Raw genomic sequence first — 17,356 nt, forward strand, 5'->3', positions numbered from 1 at the left:
GAAGCATATTAGTTCATTTTAGAAATACAGGAAAGTAACGCTTTGAAATGAAAGTTACAGCATTGAAAGATTTCAGTAAAAAATCATTCAGTAAAATCTTAATTGTACATGAATCTTATTACATGAAATGTTATAAAAAATTGTATTAATTTTCAGTAAATGTACTATAAGTGTTATTACTTAATCTAAATTTTTTTCTGTTAATCATGACTAGACATTCAATATTTCATATAAAACTAACACTAGTAATTATATAACTATTTAAAATAAAAGTAAGTTTAATTACATATTTCTCGATTCAATTATTTTAGCGACTTTAAGACACCTTTCTATCTGTTTCTCTCACTCTCTTTCTCTCTCTCTCTTTCTCTCTACCTATATATATTTATACATACCTTTTTATTTATCTACCAATCTATCTATCTATTCATCTCTCTATCAGATATATTTGTTCATGGCACAAAGCAGCTTCGTACAGATTTCTTTAGGCTTACAGAATTCAGAGGTCATATTGTCATATTTCTACGAATCTTAAAAAGAGTCAAAGAAATGTATATATATATATTTATATATGCGTTCAACACTTTTCTAACTATTTTGTATATTACTGAAAATCGTAAAATTAATTCGTTTAAACATCCGCTAGGTTCGTAATGATCAAAATTTAACCGTCTTAACATTAGATTATCAATCTTTCATGTCATCTCTAGAAAAAACTATTAGCTACTGCTAGTAGCAGAATTTCTGCTAGTATAGTTAGTATTTTATTTTAATGTTTTTTTCAGTTTGTATAAATAAAGTGTACTATTACTTCATTTTTTGAAAAGTATATGCATTTTTAAAACTTACTATATGCTGAAGTGCTGAAGTAATTAAGACACAAATTATAATTACTCTTAGTACCGGCCTTAGATTGTGTATGCCTTCAACAGTTTCGAAAAATCAATTGATATTAGATTTTTGAGGACCTTATACGCGCGCGCGCGCGTTTCTCTGCCTGGTTTTTTTTTATTTATTGATAGAAAGACAAACACCAGTGTTTCGTTTAACAATAATGTAAGTGTATGTGCATTAACCGATTTATTACGAGTTTTAATTTTTTTAAATTTGTATACTCTTTTCAATGTTCTTTTACTCTTTTTAATTAATTTTCATTATAAAAAGTGCATTGCTCCTTAGATCAAGTTTGCTCATCCGTTCATGGCTGCTACAGCCGTCGGTGTTACTACTGTTGTATCCTGCACCGAGCGTCGTCGTGCACCCTCCTTGGCCCTTTATCCGAGGCAGAACTAGAGGCAGGATTAGAGATTATTTATTTTGTTCTTTCTTGCATATGAAGAAATATGACGAGCTTAAGAATCGGTAATATACGAATGATAGAATATAAACATTAAACTATTCTTACATTTGTTTTCTTTGTATTGGTTATTCTTTTATTTTTGTGTTTTTATTTAATTTTTATATTTCAATTTAAATTTTTTTATAACAATAAAAGGTATTCTAATATTAATAATAACTATGTGATATCTAAATCTCTATTAAAACAATACCTGTATTGATTTTAAAATTATATCAAATTTCGATTCAATATTATGATCTTATAATAAAAATTCTTTCAAAATTTTAATTGAACCAAATTAAATTACTTTTTTGTACAAAATAAAAAAATTATTAATACATTGAAATAGAATTTTTAATGTTATAAATAATTATTTCTATTTCTTAAATTCTTTTCATCAAGTGTTAAATATATATCTACTACTTGTATTGCTGCAAACAGAGTTCAAGTTGATTAATTGGAATATACTTGTACATTAAAAAGAAACTAAAGGAAGAAATAATATAAAGAATGAATTCTTGAAATATTTGTACAATTTGTATTTGAACATTTTTCATTTTATACACGTGATATATGTAGAAAAATAGAGCTATAATTAAATCAACATTTATACACAAGTATTATTATATCACTTTTCTTGTTCGCACATGGCAGCCATGAGGCATGGTACGTTATATTTTAACAAAATAATTAGATAATTTATCTATTCATTTTTACCTAATTATTTAAGTTCTACTCATTTAACAATCATTGTTGCGTAGTTAATAATAAGATTTTTACAGGCAAAACAATTCAAGACGATGTTTGTTATGTTGTCGCAAAATATGATTATGAAGCTCAAGGTGCTCAAGAATTGGATCTACGTAAAAATGAGCGATATTTACTTCTGGATGATTCAAAACACTGGTGGAGAGTGCAGAGTTCAAGAGGTCAAGCAGGTTATGTACCAAGTAATTATGTTAAAAAAGAAAAACCGTCACTATTTGATAGCATTAAAAAAAAAGTAAAAAAAGGTTCCGGATCAAAGACTTTACCATCAAGTAATTCACCATCTCGTGTTGTTGAGTCTCCAATAATGCCTAGACGATTACCAGCTGATCCCAGTGAAGCTATTGGATCTGCGGTTGTTAAGTATAATTATCAAGCTCAACAAAGTGACGAACTTTCATTGGTTAAAGGAACAAGAATCTTAATACTTGAGAAAAGTAATGATGGTTGGTGGAGAGGACAAAGTGGTACACAAGCTGGATGGTTTCCATCTAATTATACACAAGAAGAAGGGGATGCTGATGATACACTTCATACTTATGCAATGGCAGAAAATGTTTTAGATATTGTTGTAGCTCTCTATTCCTTTTCATCGAATAATGATCAAGAACTTTCATTTGAAAAAGGGGATCGCCTTGAAATTTTAGATCGGCCACCAGCTGATCCAGAATGGTACAAAGCAAGAAATGGTCAAGGACAAATCGGTCTGGTTCCTCGAAATTACCTTCAAGAACTTAGTGAATACTTAACGCAACCTTATCGTGACCGTGTGGGAGTAGGTGGTGGTGGTACCAATACTAGCAGTGATATTGGGTTAGGTGATTCTTTAGAAAGAAGATCTGATCATCCTCGCTCCAACTCTACAACTGGTATTACTAATACTGTAACCGATAGACCACATTTACTAGGAAAACCCTGGTATTATGGTAGCATTACACGTTCACAATGTGACACACTTTTAAATCAACATGGACATGATGGTGACTTTTTAATAAGAGACAGTGAGACCAATGTAAGTATACTGAAACTTGAATTTAATATTTATATAAGATTAAAACAAATTAGAGTCATTTATATATTTACTATTTATGTTATGCTATATAAATTTGTGTAGTCTTATGTCACATATTTAATTAATAATTAAATAATTTCAAATAAATTGAAAACATATTTTGGGTAATCTATTTGTTATAAAAATGTGAATTTGTTATGATAGTATCAGAATATAATATTTTAATATTACTTTCTAATAATATTTTCATATATATTAAAATTTGTTTGTATCTATTTTTAATAAATATTTATATTATAAATATATTTTATATATGAGATAATTCTAAAATATCATCAAATGAAAAAAGATTAATATATTTAATATTTCAGTATTTAATTTCTATGTTCAGTATTCAATTTCTGTACTTATAAAGTATCAAATTATAAAAAGTATATAATAATATTTATAGTGCATATATATGTATGTTGTAAATATACTACGTATTGTAATATAAATTATATAATAGTAATAGTATACATAATTCAAAATAGTGTAATCAAATCAGTGCATAGTTTTCATATATTAAATAAACAAAACTTATCCTATCTCAAAATGAAGTAATTACTAAATAAATGTATATAATCTTTCAATCATTCAAATAAATTTAACAAATTCAATAAATTTACTTAAAATGTTATAAACCATTTTTTTTTTAAATATTGTTTCAAAAATATTTAGAAATTGATTCAAAACTTCAATTAAAGAACATATCCAGAATTAAATTTTTATTTAAAAGTTACTTTACTAAATTCGTATTTAATTATCTAAGAACAGCAATTTTATTTATTACAAATTCTACAAGTAATTTTAATATACGTAAAGATTAAAATAATAAAAAATGAAGTAAATCATTAATTGCAATTATATACTTATATTAATTTTGTTTAAATTATTATTTGAACAATATAAATAAAAAGTTGTTATTGAATATATTTATTTTAAAAGTAAATGCTATTAAAACAGTTCATTAGCATAAACCATTTAATCAGATTTAACCATTTAACAAGATTACTGAATGATCATATATATTTATATTTTTAATATTTATAATGGAAAATATGTGTAAATAAAATAGGGTAAATATATTTAATATTATTTTAAAAATAAAATTAATATTAATTTTATCAGGTAAATTTATTAAACTGTTTATGATGTATTTAAAGTGTAGAAATAATTCACTTATTACTTATTTTAAAACTAAAATATATTATTTTATTTTATTTTATTTTAGATGGGAGATTACTCAGTTTCACTAAAAGCACCAGGGCGTAATAAACATTTTAGGGTACACGTTGAAGGTGCATTGTATTGTATTGGTCAAAGAAAATTTCATACATTGGATCAACTCGTAGATCATTATCAACGAGCACCAATTTATACAAATAAACAAGGAGAAAAATTGTACTTGGTACGATCATTACCAAAAACCGGAAATCCTAGTAATAATGGTTGCTAGGCTTGTGCATTTCATTCTTTATCGACTGAAAATAACAATTAATAATTATACAATGTTTAGTTTATATGTGTTTATATGCTCCTCCAGAATTTAATCTCCTATCCCTTTTTTTTTTAAATCAGATCTCATCAAATGCTCAGGTCTTATAAATAACACTTAATTTTCCTATAGATTATGTTATACATTATGTTATAACATCTTATAATGCAACAGAAATTAAACAAAGTGGTATTTTCACTTTTTTTAAATAATTTTTAATTTAATTTTTTATAAATTTCAATGAATTTAATATATTTGATAATTCATTGTTCATTAGTATAGTAAATAGACCTATAATGAAATAGTAATGATTTTCAACTTTTCTTAAGCTAATTGCTTTTGTATACAAAACTGAAAAATCAGAATCATTTAAAAAATTTTTACATTTTATCATATTGCAGATAAAAATAGAAGTGTAAATAAGAAACTAATTATTTTAATATTTAATAAAAATATGCATCCTTTTAGCTTATATTAATTAGTGTAATAGCTGAATAAAACTTGTGCAATTAAGAATTGACCTACTACCATTAAATTCAGTATTTATTTGTGATTTTGTATTTATTAAAATATTTCTAAGTAAATAAAATGTTTAAATGTATACTTATGCAATCATATTTTTATTCTTAAATATGTTCATTCATAATTGGTAATACATCAGTTACCGATATTTATTGAATCAATAATATATAAATAATTTAATCAATCTGTTTTAAAACTTTTATTAAAAAAAAAACAAAGTTTACATCACTTGAAAGAGGTAGTTTAATTAAAAGTATTTTTATTAAGATTTGTTTATTGAAAACAGTTATAGAAATTTATTTTTATCTTGATAAAAAAAGTACTATAAAAAGAAAATATTCAAAAATACATTAAATGCATTTTACAGATGCTGTCTTAGCTTTACATCTATATAATTAACAATACAAATTCATTTTTATTAAAAACTAAGTGAATTAAATTTATAAATAAAATTACAATTGTAAATTAAAAATAATAGAAGATTGTTACTCCTAGAGCAATTAAAATTATTAGCAGTAAATACCACGTTTAGGTCATGTACAATAAAGATTTTCTTATTTTATCAACATATATGGTATGGTATTTTTTTATAAGTCCTAAAATTTAATGCAAATAATCACAAGAAAGGATTGTTTGAATTTCGTGTTATATCTCCAATGCCAGAACCCACCTATAAAAAGAACTTATATTAAATATTGATTATATTTTATATGCTTAAGTTAGTCATAAATACAACAAATGACATACAACAAATGGGTTTGCTTTAAATTGTGTTACACTTTGTTTCCATGATTTATTTGATAAAGATGATAAAAAATGAGATTGGACATTATTTATATTTTGAGTTTCTTGGCCAAACCAATGAAAATCTAAAAAAATTGTCTTAATTATGTATAAAAATTAATTTTTATTGAAATAAACGTGATTTTCACTTACCCTCATGAAACATAGGAACTTGTGTTGATCTAAATGGATTTGCTGTATTAAAAATATTTGTTTCATTTTGATGAATATTATTATTATTATTATTATTATTATTATTATTATTATTATTATTGAGAACATTAACAGATGGCTGCCATGTATCTTCAGCAAAAGGATTACCAATAACTGAACTATTCTTATTAAATGTAGACCATGTTGAATTATTAGCTAAAATTTTTTTTGTATCGTTACTGGTTTTATATTAACTACATAATTTGGTTTTAAGTACCTGTAGTATCATTAGTTTCTTTTAGAATCCATGATGTTTCAAAAGAAGTTGAATCATCTTTGATATTTGCTTGTTTCATTAATGAATCCAAGTCTTTTAAGGCAGCATAACGATCTTCGGAAGGTGGTGTATTTATTGTTACATTAGTATTTGAAACAGGCATTGGTGATATTTTATTTTCTAATACAAAAATTAAAAATATTAAAATATAATAAACAAATCTTATATTCAATTAATCATACTTACCTTTACTTAAATTGAAGATAGGATTATTATCAAAATTAGCAAAAGAAGGTTGAGAAAATTTTGTTGAAATGTTAAGTGATGAAGCAGCTGGTACATTACTAAAATCAGCTACGAAGTCAACTGAATTTGAATTTAAAATTTCACTTTCCTTAACATTTGTAATCAAAATAGGTACAGAAGATAATGATTTAGCTGAAGAAACTTTAATGGTTTTAGCATTTGGTTGCAATTTTGTAAAACTTGGGATTTTTTGGTTTATAAATTGATTTGCCATAGTAGGATCCAAGTAATACCTTTTTAATTCATATTTCGCACTCATAAAATCTTTCATCTTTTGTTCATCCTTACTATTATATACATTGCTTTGAGTCATTAAGCCAAGCCAAATTGCTCGGCAGAATTCATTACCACGTTCTTTTAGAAAATCAATTTCTTCTTGTATAAAAGTAGCCATAGAAATTGATTTTACTCTATGTGGTGGAGTCAATCCTCGCCTGAAATACATAAAAAAAAAATTTTAATAGATCCAATAAAAAATATATTAATAATTTATATATTTCCAATATAAATAATAATAAAAAAGAATATTTAACTTCAATTTTTTTGAAATTTTATTTTAACTACACAAAAACTAGGTATAATTTATACCATTATACTCACAGCATTCCTGAACAAGTTGTACAAACAAAAGAACCTATTGTCATATTTACATAAGTTGGTCCACGCTGTTGGCAATCAAAGCATTCTTTATTACCAAATTGTGAAACTAATTCACGTAATGTCTTTAAATTTTTTTCATCCTGTTTCTTTTTTGCAGATGCCATGTCAACTTTATTTTAAAAATTTTGTATTGCAATATAAATATTTAATTAAAGATGTAATTAGTTGATTTTAATAAATTTATAAAAATTTGTGAAGATTGCTGTTTACACGTTTCAATTTAAAAAATGTTGATTGAACACAGCTGGATAATTTACTTAACTAGAAGTTTTGTATAGTGAGAGAGGTATCGTTTATATAAATAATTATCTTTTGCATGCCCCATCAAAACTAGTATTCATTAATTGCATAAAACAATTTTTTTACAGAATATAAAGTATGTAAATAAATACTTCTCTGCTTGTAATAACTAAGTAATGTATTCTTTTTTCTTTCACTCGTTTCATGTATTATTGAATTCTACAGCTTTTTGAAATTAGCATAAAGTTTTTGATGACGTTTCACTTCTGATTCTATAATCTATATTTTCGTAATTAGATAACCTGTTAAGTCTAACACGTAAAAAACGATATAATCTTTACTGGCGTACATAAATTTCTTGAATTAGATTAGGTTAGAAATATATAAAACTAAACAGTCAAAACTATATAAGAAAATATAAAATAAGAACGTTCACGTGCGAGCGCCCTCTGTAGTATTATTCAATTCATTTTTTTATTTACACATTCAAAAGAATCATTTATATTCTTTCAATTTTAACTCTATAGAAAATTACTTTCCTCACATACAGTTTTACTACATAACTTTATTTATTACATACAACCAATTAGTTAAAATTAAATTTGTTCCCATTTCAACTAAATCATAGACAAATTTGAATTGTATGATTAAATTGTATTGCAACAGTTATTTTTATACTATTCCTGGCTTCATTTGTTAATTACATAAATTATTTCTTTATGGTAATTAAAAAATTAAAAATATAAAAATTTATTAAATGTTAATAACTATAGACAATAATTGTTTTCAAAACTGTAAAAATAAATAAACCAAATATTTCAAAGATTTTCAATTCATTACCTTTTTAAATTTTTTAATGTTTTTAAATGCCCATTTAAAATTAATAAACTATTTTATATATAAGAAATTAAAACATTACTTCATTATATATTTTAAAATATTATTTCTAAGTATAAAGAACTCTTTTTTATTTCCTTGGTTAATAAACTGAAATTAAGGAGTGGATTTGCTTTCAGATCTAATTGTTTCAAACTGTGTCTTCTTATCAAATCCAAAACTTCTTCTAAGTTTGTTATTTTATTTTCTGATAATAACAAAATCTTCAAATTATGTAATGTTGGAAATGCTTTTAAAGAACTTATATTATTATTTGATAAATCAAGTTTAATACACTCTTGTAAAATATAAAGTTGATAAAGCTGATACCCAAGAGAGTTATTACTAAAATCTATTTCATTATAAAATGTCAAATAAGGCTTTTGCAAATAAATAGTTGTTAGTTGCATATTTGATAAGTTAATAATACGATTTGTATTATTTCTATTTTCAAATTCAATGGCATCTATATTATTTATAAGAATACATTTACTACCTGTAAAAATCTATTTATTATTCTTTTATAGTTATTTATATAATTAAAAACACTTTATGTCTTAATGAAATATAACTGTATACTTACGCATATCTTTATAATAATTTGCTCGAAGAGGATCAATTTTTATTAAATCGTTCAATTCTTCTATAATATTAATATTTTTATATACAAAATTATTAATTATTAAAAAATATACACTAGTTAATTTAGCCCATTTATTAGAAGGCTCCATTTTTGAAAGCATTAGATAATTATGAATTTGATCATGTAATTTACGATTGTTACAATTGCTATTTAATATTTCGCATTTATAAATCCACTCAAATAAATTTGATTGCTTAAATTTATATATATTTTCTTCAAATTTCAAACATACTTTGTTGTGAAGAGTAGATAAAGGCTTTTCAAATATTGCATACCATACAGCAGAAAATTTCTTTCCATTTGCAGACTGCCATTTGCAATCAATTTTTTTATTATTGAAGAATAACTCTAAATTTAATAATACTTCTTCATGAAATGCAACTGTTATTGTGGTTTGTGTTAATATTGCTCGCCATAATTTAATGGATGATTTATTATAATCTAATAACCATCTCTGATAAAACCAAGAACTTGAATCATCGGGATCAGTGAAAGTTGCATTCATTACCAGATCTAATTCTAAAAACACATTAAACAAAATAAATAATTTATATAGTTAATATATACTTTGCAAAAACGATACCTTCAATAAGTTTATTATCACTAATTGGTGAATTATATCCACAATTTGGATACAATTTTTGTAATAATTTACTTCTATAATGCCATGATGAGTAATTTGAAAAATTATTCAATATTTTAAACGTAGTAAATTGAAGTTCTTCTTCATTTGACAAATTTGATTTTTTAACTATAAACTGTCTATAATCCCAACAATGAACTAAAATAATATAATGAGTCAAAATTAATCAAATAAATATTTATAATCAAAAACTTACAATTTCTTTCATCAACATCAAGACATTTATTGCATAATTTTAATTCTTTTTTCCAGTCTGGATCTGATAATTGGTGAATCACCCATGTACGATGGAACCAAACACAATAAGATTTTGGGTTCTCTTTTAAACTTATTTCAGTCAGAAACAACTCATTTTCTAATTTTTGTTTCCACTCATTAGATGACCTATAAATATATAATTCTATACTGATTAAAATGAATAGTTAAAAATATTATAAGATAATAAATAAATTTATGTAGAAAATATAATTAAAATATAAATGTATAAATTACCAGTTATTATTTAAAAAGGCTTCTCTTCTTATATTCCATAAAGTATTAATATCAGGTTGTTTAATTAAAAGTTTTTGTGTTATTATTAATAATTCATTATCCCATTTATGATTTTTTCTCTAAGTATAATAAACATTAAAATTGAATTATTAAAAATTGGAGATAAAATGTTTAATAGAAAAAAATTAAATACCTTTTCAAAAACAAGTGTAATTTCTTTTTTAAATTCAAATGCTATTCTTTGTTTCTCTAATTGTTTAATTTTTTCTTGTTGCTCAGTTGTACGAACTTTTACTCTACCATGCTATAAATTCAAAATATATTTTTAAAATAAATAAAAAATTTATATAATTACATCAATTTCCATTACCATGTTTAGAATAAAAATTAGTTTTCAATATTTTTTTATAATTTAGATAATCTTTTATTTTAGATTAAAATATATAGTTTTTAAAAAAACATGCTATTTGTTCAAGGCAAAAAGATTAAAAAATTTTTATAAAAATTGAAGTTTAAATACATATAAAAATATACAAAAGAATAATTATTATTGTTTAATATTTAATTAAAATTAAAGAATGGACGATCTTAATTCACAAGAACTGAAAATGGAAAGCATAAATTACAGACATGCGCAATTAAGGACTAAGCTAATTGGCCATTGGTTTCAATATATGAAAATCGAACTACATATGTTCATATATAAATAAATATTAAGTTTATAATTAATAAATAATATAACTTACAATAATATAATATCTTTATAATAAATAAAAAATCAAAATAAATTTTAAATAATTCATTATATTTAATTTTTAGAAATTAGAATTTTATAACATCTATGTATTATTTATAAAAATTTGTTTTTATGTTTATTATATATAATATCAATATTATAATACACTCTCTGCCTATTAAAGTATGAATATTGCATTGAATAATATTGTAATATTTATTATTTATAATACATAACACTAATTATATTTTATTAATATTGGAATAAATAATATCTACTTAAAATGAAAAACTATATGTAGCTATCCTTTTAATTTAATTTCAATTAAGAGAGGTATAAAATATTATATATTGATAAATATTCATTCAAATATAACATTAAATAGGTAAAGAAATTATTTTATATATGTTTTAATCTATAGATGGGTAAAATATATTAATATAATATGTACTTATGTAATTATAGATTCAAATTATATAATATTAAATTCTTATAGGTAATACTGTATCTAAAAAATGGTACTTTAATTTTTAATTACATATTGTAGATAATATTATTATAAACACAATTTAATTTAAACTTAAATTTTTTCACAAATTTATATAGAATCATTTATATTGTTGGAATATTTTTTTAAACATTATACTGAACTAGGCTTATTTAGAAAAGCCAATAAAATTAGAGCTGTGTTGCGCATGTTCAAAATTCACGAGTAATATTTCATCAGTCATTAAATATGCTGATCTCATTTATTCCCTTGGAATTTTGATTTTATGCTGGTACAAATAATCTAAGACGATGTATGGATGTAGGTAGGGTTTTTAAAAAGAAATTCATTAATTATACAGAATACAGATACTATCTAAATAAGTTAATTTTAAATAACTATTACACTAAATTCGATGAAAAGAAAGTGATAAAATAATAAATAAATTATGTCTATTTATAAATTTTTCAATTTGTATTCGTATAGCAGATTAAACTATACAGATTTTTTCCATTTAAGGTAAACCCTAAAATATATTTATTTGATAAGTAATTATTAATAAATATGTTTCTGTTTATAGTTTTTTTTTTAAATGTAATGAACAGCAGGCCTGGATATCAAACAAGCAAAGAGTTGAATTCGGATTACCTTTACCACCAAAGAAACCATTAACTGGATTCTTTGAATTTGCCCAAATACGTCGACCTGAACTGCTACAAACACAACCACATTTGTCACAGCAAGAAATAATGAAACTAATTGCAAAAGATTGGCATAATTTGAACACAGAACAAAAGTTATTAGTAAAAAACAAAAGTAAATTATTATTAAAAAATTATTGTTTAGAATATGAAAAATATAAAAAATCTTTAACGATAGAGCAACAAGACATTATTAAACAATTAAGAAAAGATGCGCAAAAAGAAAAACAATTATTAAAAACAAAAAGAGTAAAACTACAATTGATTATTTTATATTTTAATGTTTTGCAATTTATAATTTCTAGTTAAAATTTCAGAAATGTCTGGAACTGAATAAACCAAAAAAGCCAGTATCAATTTTTATCAAATTTTGGTTAGATAAAAAATATCAAAGAGATAAAAATATTAAACAAACAGTGAGATTTATTATAATCGTATTTGTATGAATGCTTGTATAATTAAAAAATTATACCTTTGTATTTTTAGGAATGGATAAAACTTATAGCTACAGAGTGGATGCATAATACATCAGATTTTATTAAAGAACAATATAGAGCAGAATATTTATCAAAATTGAAAAAATATAAATCTGATATAACAGCTTGGGAAGAGAAAATGATTAGAGAACGGCATACTGATGTTGTTCACCCTACAAAACTTTTGAATGATAAAATTTAATAATGCATATGAATAAAACCTTTTATAATTGTATTGTAAAAATAAGTATTTTCATATATTTTAATTTATGTTATAAACCGGAATAATATTGCTTATTCAAATTAAAATCTTATATAATTTAATTTTTTCAAATAAATTCTATCTGATTAATGTCATGATACCAAACAGATGTAATCCAATTGAAAAATATAAAGCTGGTTAAATATAATGCAAAATTTTTTAAAGCTGTACTGCATAAAATTACTATTCTTTTCACATTGTGTAAAATTTCAGGTTTGATATTGCATAAAATTAATATAGCTATTAATATACTGCTATTAAATTCTTTTAATTTATTTCCAATGAATAAATGCATTATTGTCATTATTGTATAAGGTGTTATAATCCCCTGAAAAATTAAATTAAAATATATTATTCATTTGAAACATTTTTAATATATGTTAATTTTATACCTTATATTTATAAAAATCGACATGTACAAGTAAAATATTCATAAATGCAGCAAGAAATATATAAGACAATGAACTGACAAATAAATACTGAAATATTTTACAAGTATAATTAACTGGACTAAATGTTGAATTGACATTTATATTATAATCATTGCATTTTTTATCTTGATCAAAATTTTTATAATTTAAATTTTGGAAACCTAAAGGATGCTGAAATTGTTCATCTGGTTTAAAACTATCTTGAGTTTCAAAATTTTTGTCTGTAATATGTATAAAAGTAAGGTATCAAAAATTAATTTAAATACTATGAATAATTATACATAGTGTATTGCTCATAAACATTTAATTTATTAAATTAAATAAACCAGTGTAATTTGAGTTAAAAATTTAAATTACTAGCATAATCTTAATTATCAAAAATAATAAAAATGAATAAATTATATCTTTTATTCAATTAAAATTTACAATACAAGTATATACAATAAACTATATTTTATTAAATATACACAAATATAAAAATTAATATTAATTCTTATATTGTAATTGTATTTTAATGATAATAAATTTGTAGGTATAATAGAATTATATCCTCCCAAACAAAAAATTTTTGGTTTATTTTGAAATTTTTTTTTTTGCAGTTATATTTATGTATGCCTTAGCAACAACATAATCAGTTCAATATTGTATTATTGAAAAATTCATATCCTTACTTAAATTTTCTAAAAATAAATAAAATAATTTTTATTAATTTTATTTTTTAATTTTATTTTGGAGTACATTACCTTTTATGCAATTTTTTCCAGTAATTTTATTAAGCCGGTCATCTAAATTTTCTAAAATACGTTTTCTTCTCGCTTCTCTTTTAATACCAGGCTCAGCCATGATAATTTCTATATTTTTAATATTACAATTTACTTTAAATATTAATCAATAATTATTTTAATATAATTATACATAACTTCACCTTACATTATATAAAACTTAGTTACTTAAAATATAGATTACACGTTATACAAAAATGTAACCATGTCTAAATACAATTCTCGATTATAAATTTTTTCCTATAGGAGGCGCAAATGGTAAATCTGCTTTACGCGGATTAATTCGATTATTTTATTTTATATATAGTAAATATGAGTGAAAAATTAATAAAATTTAATATAATTTATATTATTCCTTTTTTTTTTTTTTTTTTTTTTTTTTTTTACAAATTTATCAAATAATTCTCAGTAAGCGTGTATAGCAGTAGTACTATTATCACGCTTGGAAATTGATCAGCGCAATAAATAAAAAATTTTGTTAAATTATTCGTAAACATTTTTATTTGTTTCTTTATAAATTTTTACTCAATTTATATTTTAAAAATTTCTATATATATATTTATATAACCTTCATAGCTTTTAGATTTAACTATAAGTATTATTATAGTATAAGTATGAAGTTAAGTATTGTATATATTATCTTGTTCGAAAATGTGAAGTTCTGGCTAGAACTGCAAATGTTTGATAGCTTATTATAATTTGCCGCCCGTCCTTGTAGATGCTTGCGAAGTAGTTAAGTGGAAGAACTTTACATAAATACAGTATGCGTTTAATATGGTCTATTAAAGTTTATTCTCAATTACATTATTGTATTGTGTTGGAATTATGTGAAGGAAGGGTAAATACTATATTCAATCATGATGATTCAGTTGCTTGAGCTGATTCCGTAGTGAATAGTTACCTAGACGAGATGTTCCTTGATGATGGATAATTTGGTTTACCGTTTCGGATGCTGCGTATGTATGAATTAACTGTAGTTGTAGTCTGGTATTTTCTTGATTTGACGGGGATAGTGTCAACTCTTTTATCTTGCAACACAGGAGACGCGTCTTCCTTTCTCGGTGGCCTTACCTTGATAGTGTGTAGCGAATAGCTTACTGGCTGACTAACATTACTGACTGGTTTACTGGCTGAGTAACAATAAGTCTTGTCTCGTGGTGTGCTTTCTTTAAATATTCACCAGGCAGCTTACTTAGCTGACAACAATGCATAGGTGTTGCTATGCGAAAAACATTACAGGACCTTCCAGTCTAACCCTTTAGAAGTTTCGAGAATTCCGGGAAAGCAAAGCTTTAGAAGGTACGAGAATTCCAACCGACGTTGTTATACGAAGACGAGATAAACATTATAGGACGCTCGAATATAAAGCTTTGGAATATTTGAGAATTCTTGTAATTAAGTGTTTACAGAAATTCGAGAACTAGAAGGGTTATAAATTTCCGAGAGCCTAAGGTCTTGAAAAATGCTTCAATTTCGAACTAACAGTATAATCAGTAATGATTTCTATAAAGATATTACAAAATCTACTTTAAAATTATTGGAGAAATATAGATTCAGCGAGAACGTATCTCTTCGATATTAATTTGAATACTACTATGAAAGCAATTCTAGTTTTGTCATGATGCCAGTCACAGTTAAAAATCTCAAAATCGTTTGAAATATTCATTTAATTTATCACATTTTTTATTTTTTATTTTATTTGATTATGATAATTTTAATCTTTATTAGTTTTCTTACTCATTTTCAAATGTTATTTATCTAATTAATAATAATAAAATTAACGGAATAAGTTTTAATATAATTTATATTGCAGAACGTTTAATTGTTTTCCTATTCTAGTTATTCTAGAATATTTATTAAACATAGTCATTTAAGAAATATCTACTAGTTTTAAATATTTTAAATATTTTTTTATTTAATATAGATCCATTATACGGTGATTTGAATAAAGTAATTACTTTATCAATTGTTTTTTTTAATCCTTTTTGTATTTGTCTATTAAATAATAATTATTATAATACTAGTAAAAATGTAATATTAAGAAATTATTCTTATTTGAACCTTTTTGAAACACTTTTTTTTTAATATAAAAGGTTTTTGTTTAAAAAATAAAAGTTTTATATATTAAATTTAATTTATAGACATTTTTTTAACAAATCTATACATTAATTATATATATAATTGTTACGGATTGAAGTAGTTAAAGGCGGAATACAAAAGTACAATTTCACTACGCAAAATACCCGAATTTACATTATAATTCCGACTAACAATGCCGATGAACTCTCCAAAGCTATATCCTAGTGACATCACGATAATAATCGGCTTAGTAACAGGCACCAGGGCGGTACCGGTGTCGCAAGCTCGTACAAGAATATTTCAGGAGCAGTGCTTGACGCGTCTCACTCTCTTACTAGTTCAATCAAGCACTCCTCACGACAGGCTAGCTATTCTACCTACAATCGCCATTATCACCGTAAGCAGCAACGCATCACGGATGTTCCTTACGACCACAACTACATCGGTTCTCACGACTACCGAAGCAGTGACGTACCACGAACATCACTCACAACCACAAGTATAAGAGCGGCCCAAAGCCCATGTAAGTAACGGACACTACCGATATTTACTCTACACCACGCGATCGAACCCCCCGCTCACGCAAACAGCGACGCAGCACGGACATCCGCCCCACCACATCGACAGCAGAGGCGCTTACGCTACACCGTCGGCAAGAGCAGTATCGTCCCACTCTCCCTTCCAGTGCGCGCCTACCACTACAGCAATTCATCCTGCGAGGGGAAGGAATCGCGCCTCATTATATCGAAAGTAGGCACACACAACCATCGACACTTACACCAATTGAAGAAACATTCATATATTTATTCACTCACACCTGCATTCAGACATCTATGATCATTGACTAATTGTTATATTTATGATATTTAATAAAAGGAAAGAATATAAACATTAAAGGCAGTATTGAGTAATTGCATTGCCCCTTCCACTTGCCAGCAACACCTCCACCCACCATCATAAGGAGGCTTAAGTCTGATCCCAGACAATAATATACTAAATAAAATAGCTTAATTGGAAGGAACCAAATGAAAATAATCAATTTTTGTCGAATGAACTTTATGTAGATTTAATCATATATACTTGTTCGATTTTAAGGATTTACTTTATGGCTCGAACTGCTAATTCAATAGTTCAGTGGATTAGTCTCTCGT

The 17,356-nt window shown here is 24.4% G+C and overlaps 4 protein-coding genes across 6 annotated transcripts; 2 read left to right on the plus strand and 2 right to left on the minus strand.

Annotated features, from left to right (window-relative positions):
• Positions 1 to 986: 986 nt before the first annotated feature.
• dock (SH2/SH3 adaptor protein dock) lies at positions 987 to 4,681 on the plus strand. Of its 2 annotated transcripts, none has more exons than XM_011496699.1 (3): positions 987 to 1,362; positions 2,122 to 3,119; positions 4,393 to 4,681. In XM_011496699.1, exons 1-3 carry the CDS (start codon positions 1,344 to 1,346, stop codon positions 4,615 to 4,617), a joined length of 1,242 nt encoding a protein of 413 aa, XP_011495001.1. In that variant the 5' UTR covers positions 987 to 1,343; the 3' UTR covers positions 4,618 to 4,681. The 2 variants fall into 2 exon arrangements, with proteins under 2 accessions (XP_011495001.1, XP_011495000.1); XM_011496698.1 differs by lacking the exon at positions 987 to 1,362 and adding an exon at positions 1,909 to 2,005.
• Positions 4,682 to 5,651: 970 nt separating this feature from the next.
• Positions 5,652 to 7,527, minus strand: drongo (Arf GTPase activating protein drongo). Its single transcript, XM_011496700.1, has 6 exons — positions 7,298 to 7,527; positions 6,638 to 7,131; positions 6,392 to 6,571; positions 6,115 to 6,330; positions 5,926 to 6,047; positions 5,652 to 5,848 (listed from the first exon to the last, which is right to left on the minus strand). The coding sequence occupies exons 1-6, from the start codon at positions 7,459 to 7,461 to the stop codon at positions 5,795 to 5,797; spliced, it is 1,230 nt and encodes a 409-aa protein (XP_011495002.1). The 5' UTR covers positions 7,462 to 7,527; the 3' UTR covers positions 5,652 to 5,794.
• A 1,002-nt stretch (positions 7,528 to 8,529) lies between these two features.
• RabGGTa (Rab geranylgeranyltransferase subunit alpha) lies at positions 8,530 to 10,657 on the minus strand. Its single transcript, XM_011496849.1, has 7 exons — positions 10,622 to 10,657; positions 10,445 to 10,555; positions 10,252 to 10,370; positions 9,956 to 10,143; positions 9,700 to 9,897; positions 9,150 to 9,635; positions 8,530 to 8,891 (listed from the first exon to the last, which is right to left on the minus strand). The coding sequence occupies exons 1-7, from the start codon at positions 10,622 to 10,624 to the stop codon at positions 8,530 to 8,532; spliced, it is 1,467 nt and encodes a 488-aa protein (XP_011495151.1). The 5' UTR covers positions 10,625 to 10,657.
• A 1,190-nt stretch (positions 10,658 to 11,847) lies between these two features.
• Positions 11,848 to 12,771, plus strand: LOC105359933 (mitochondrial transcription factor A). 2 transcript variants are annotated; one of them, XM_011496701.1, is made up of 3 exons: positions 11,848 to 11,993; positions 12,055 to 12,290; positions 12,662 to 12,771. In XM_011496701.1, exons 1-3 carry the CDS (start codon positions 11,923 to 11,925, stop codon positions 12,697 to 12,699), a joined length of 345 nt encoding a protein of 114 aa, XP_011495003.1. In that variant the 5' UTR covers positions 11,848 to 11,922; the 3' UTR covers positions 12,700 to 12,771. The 2 variants fall into 2 exon arrangements, with proteins under 2 accessions (XP_011495003.1, XP_011495004.1); XM_011496702.1 differs by lacking the exon at positions 12,662 to 12,771 and adding an exon at positions 12,493 to 12,585.
• Positions 12,772 to 17,356: the final 4,585 nt, after the last annotated feature.

The sequence above is a fragment of the Ceratosolen solmsi genome, unplaced genomic scaffold (genome assembly GCF_000503995.2).
Source record: "Ceratosolen solmsi marchali unplaced genomic scaffold, CerSol_1.0 scaffold29, whole genome shotgun sequence".
In the NCBI taxonomy this organism is placed as follows: Eukaryota; Metazoa; Arthropoda; class Insecta; order Hymenoptera; family Agaonidae; genus Ceratosolen; species Ceratosolen solmsi.

Bases quoted from the DNA above. Each gene is read 5' to 3' on its own strand.
- drongo (XM_011496700.1), bottom strand. From the start codon at position 7,461: ATGGCATCTGCAAAAAAGAAACAGGATGAAAAAAATTTAAAGACATTA. The intron at 7,132-7,297 runs GTGAGTATAATG...TATGTATTTCAG, and splicing joins ACAACTTGTTCAGGAATGCT to GCGAGGATTGACTCCACCAC. The intron at 5,849-5,925 runs GTATGTCATTTG...TTCTTTTTATAG, and splicing joins TTAAAGCAAACCCATTTGTT to GTGGGTTCTGGCATTGGAGA.
- RabGGTa (XM_011496849.1), bottom strand. The intron at 10,371-10,444 runs GTATTTAATTTT...TATTATACTTAG, and splicing joins TTACACTTGTTTTTGAAAAG to AGAAAAAATCATAAATGGGA. The intron at 10,144-10,251 runs GTAATTTATACA...ATATATTTATAG, and splicing joins GCCTTTTTAAATAATAACTG to GTCATCTAATGAGTGGAAAC.
- LOC105359933 (XM_011496701.1), top strand. From the start codon at position 11,923: ATGTCTATTTATAAATTTTTCAATTTGTATTCGTATAGCAGATTAAAC. The intron at 11,994-12,054 runs GTAAACCCTAAA...TTCTGTTTATAG, and splicing joins ACAGATTTTTTCCATTTAAG to TTTTTTTTTTAAATGTAATG. The intron at 12,291-12,661 runs GTAAATTATTAT...TTGTATTTTTAG, and splicing joins GTTATTAGTAAAAAACAAAA to GAATGGATAAAACTTATAGC.
- dock (XM_011496699.1), top strand. The intron at 3,120-4,392 runs GTAAGTATACTG...ATTTTATTTTAG, and splicing joins TAAGAGACAGTGAGACCAAT to ATGGGAGATTACTCAGTTTC.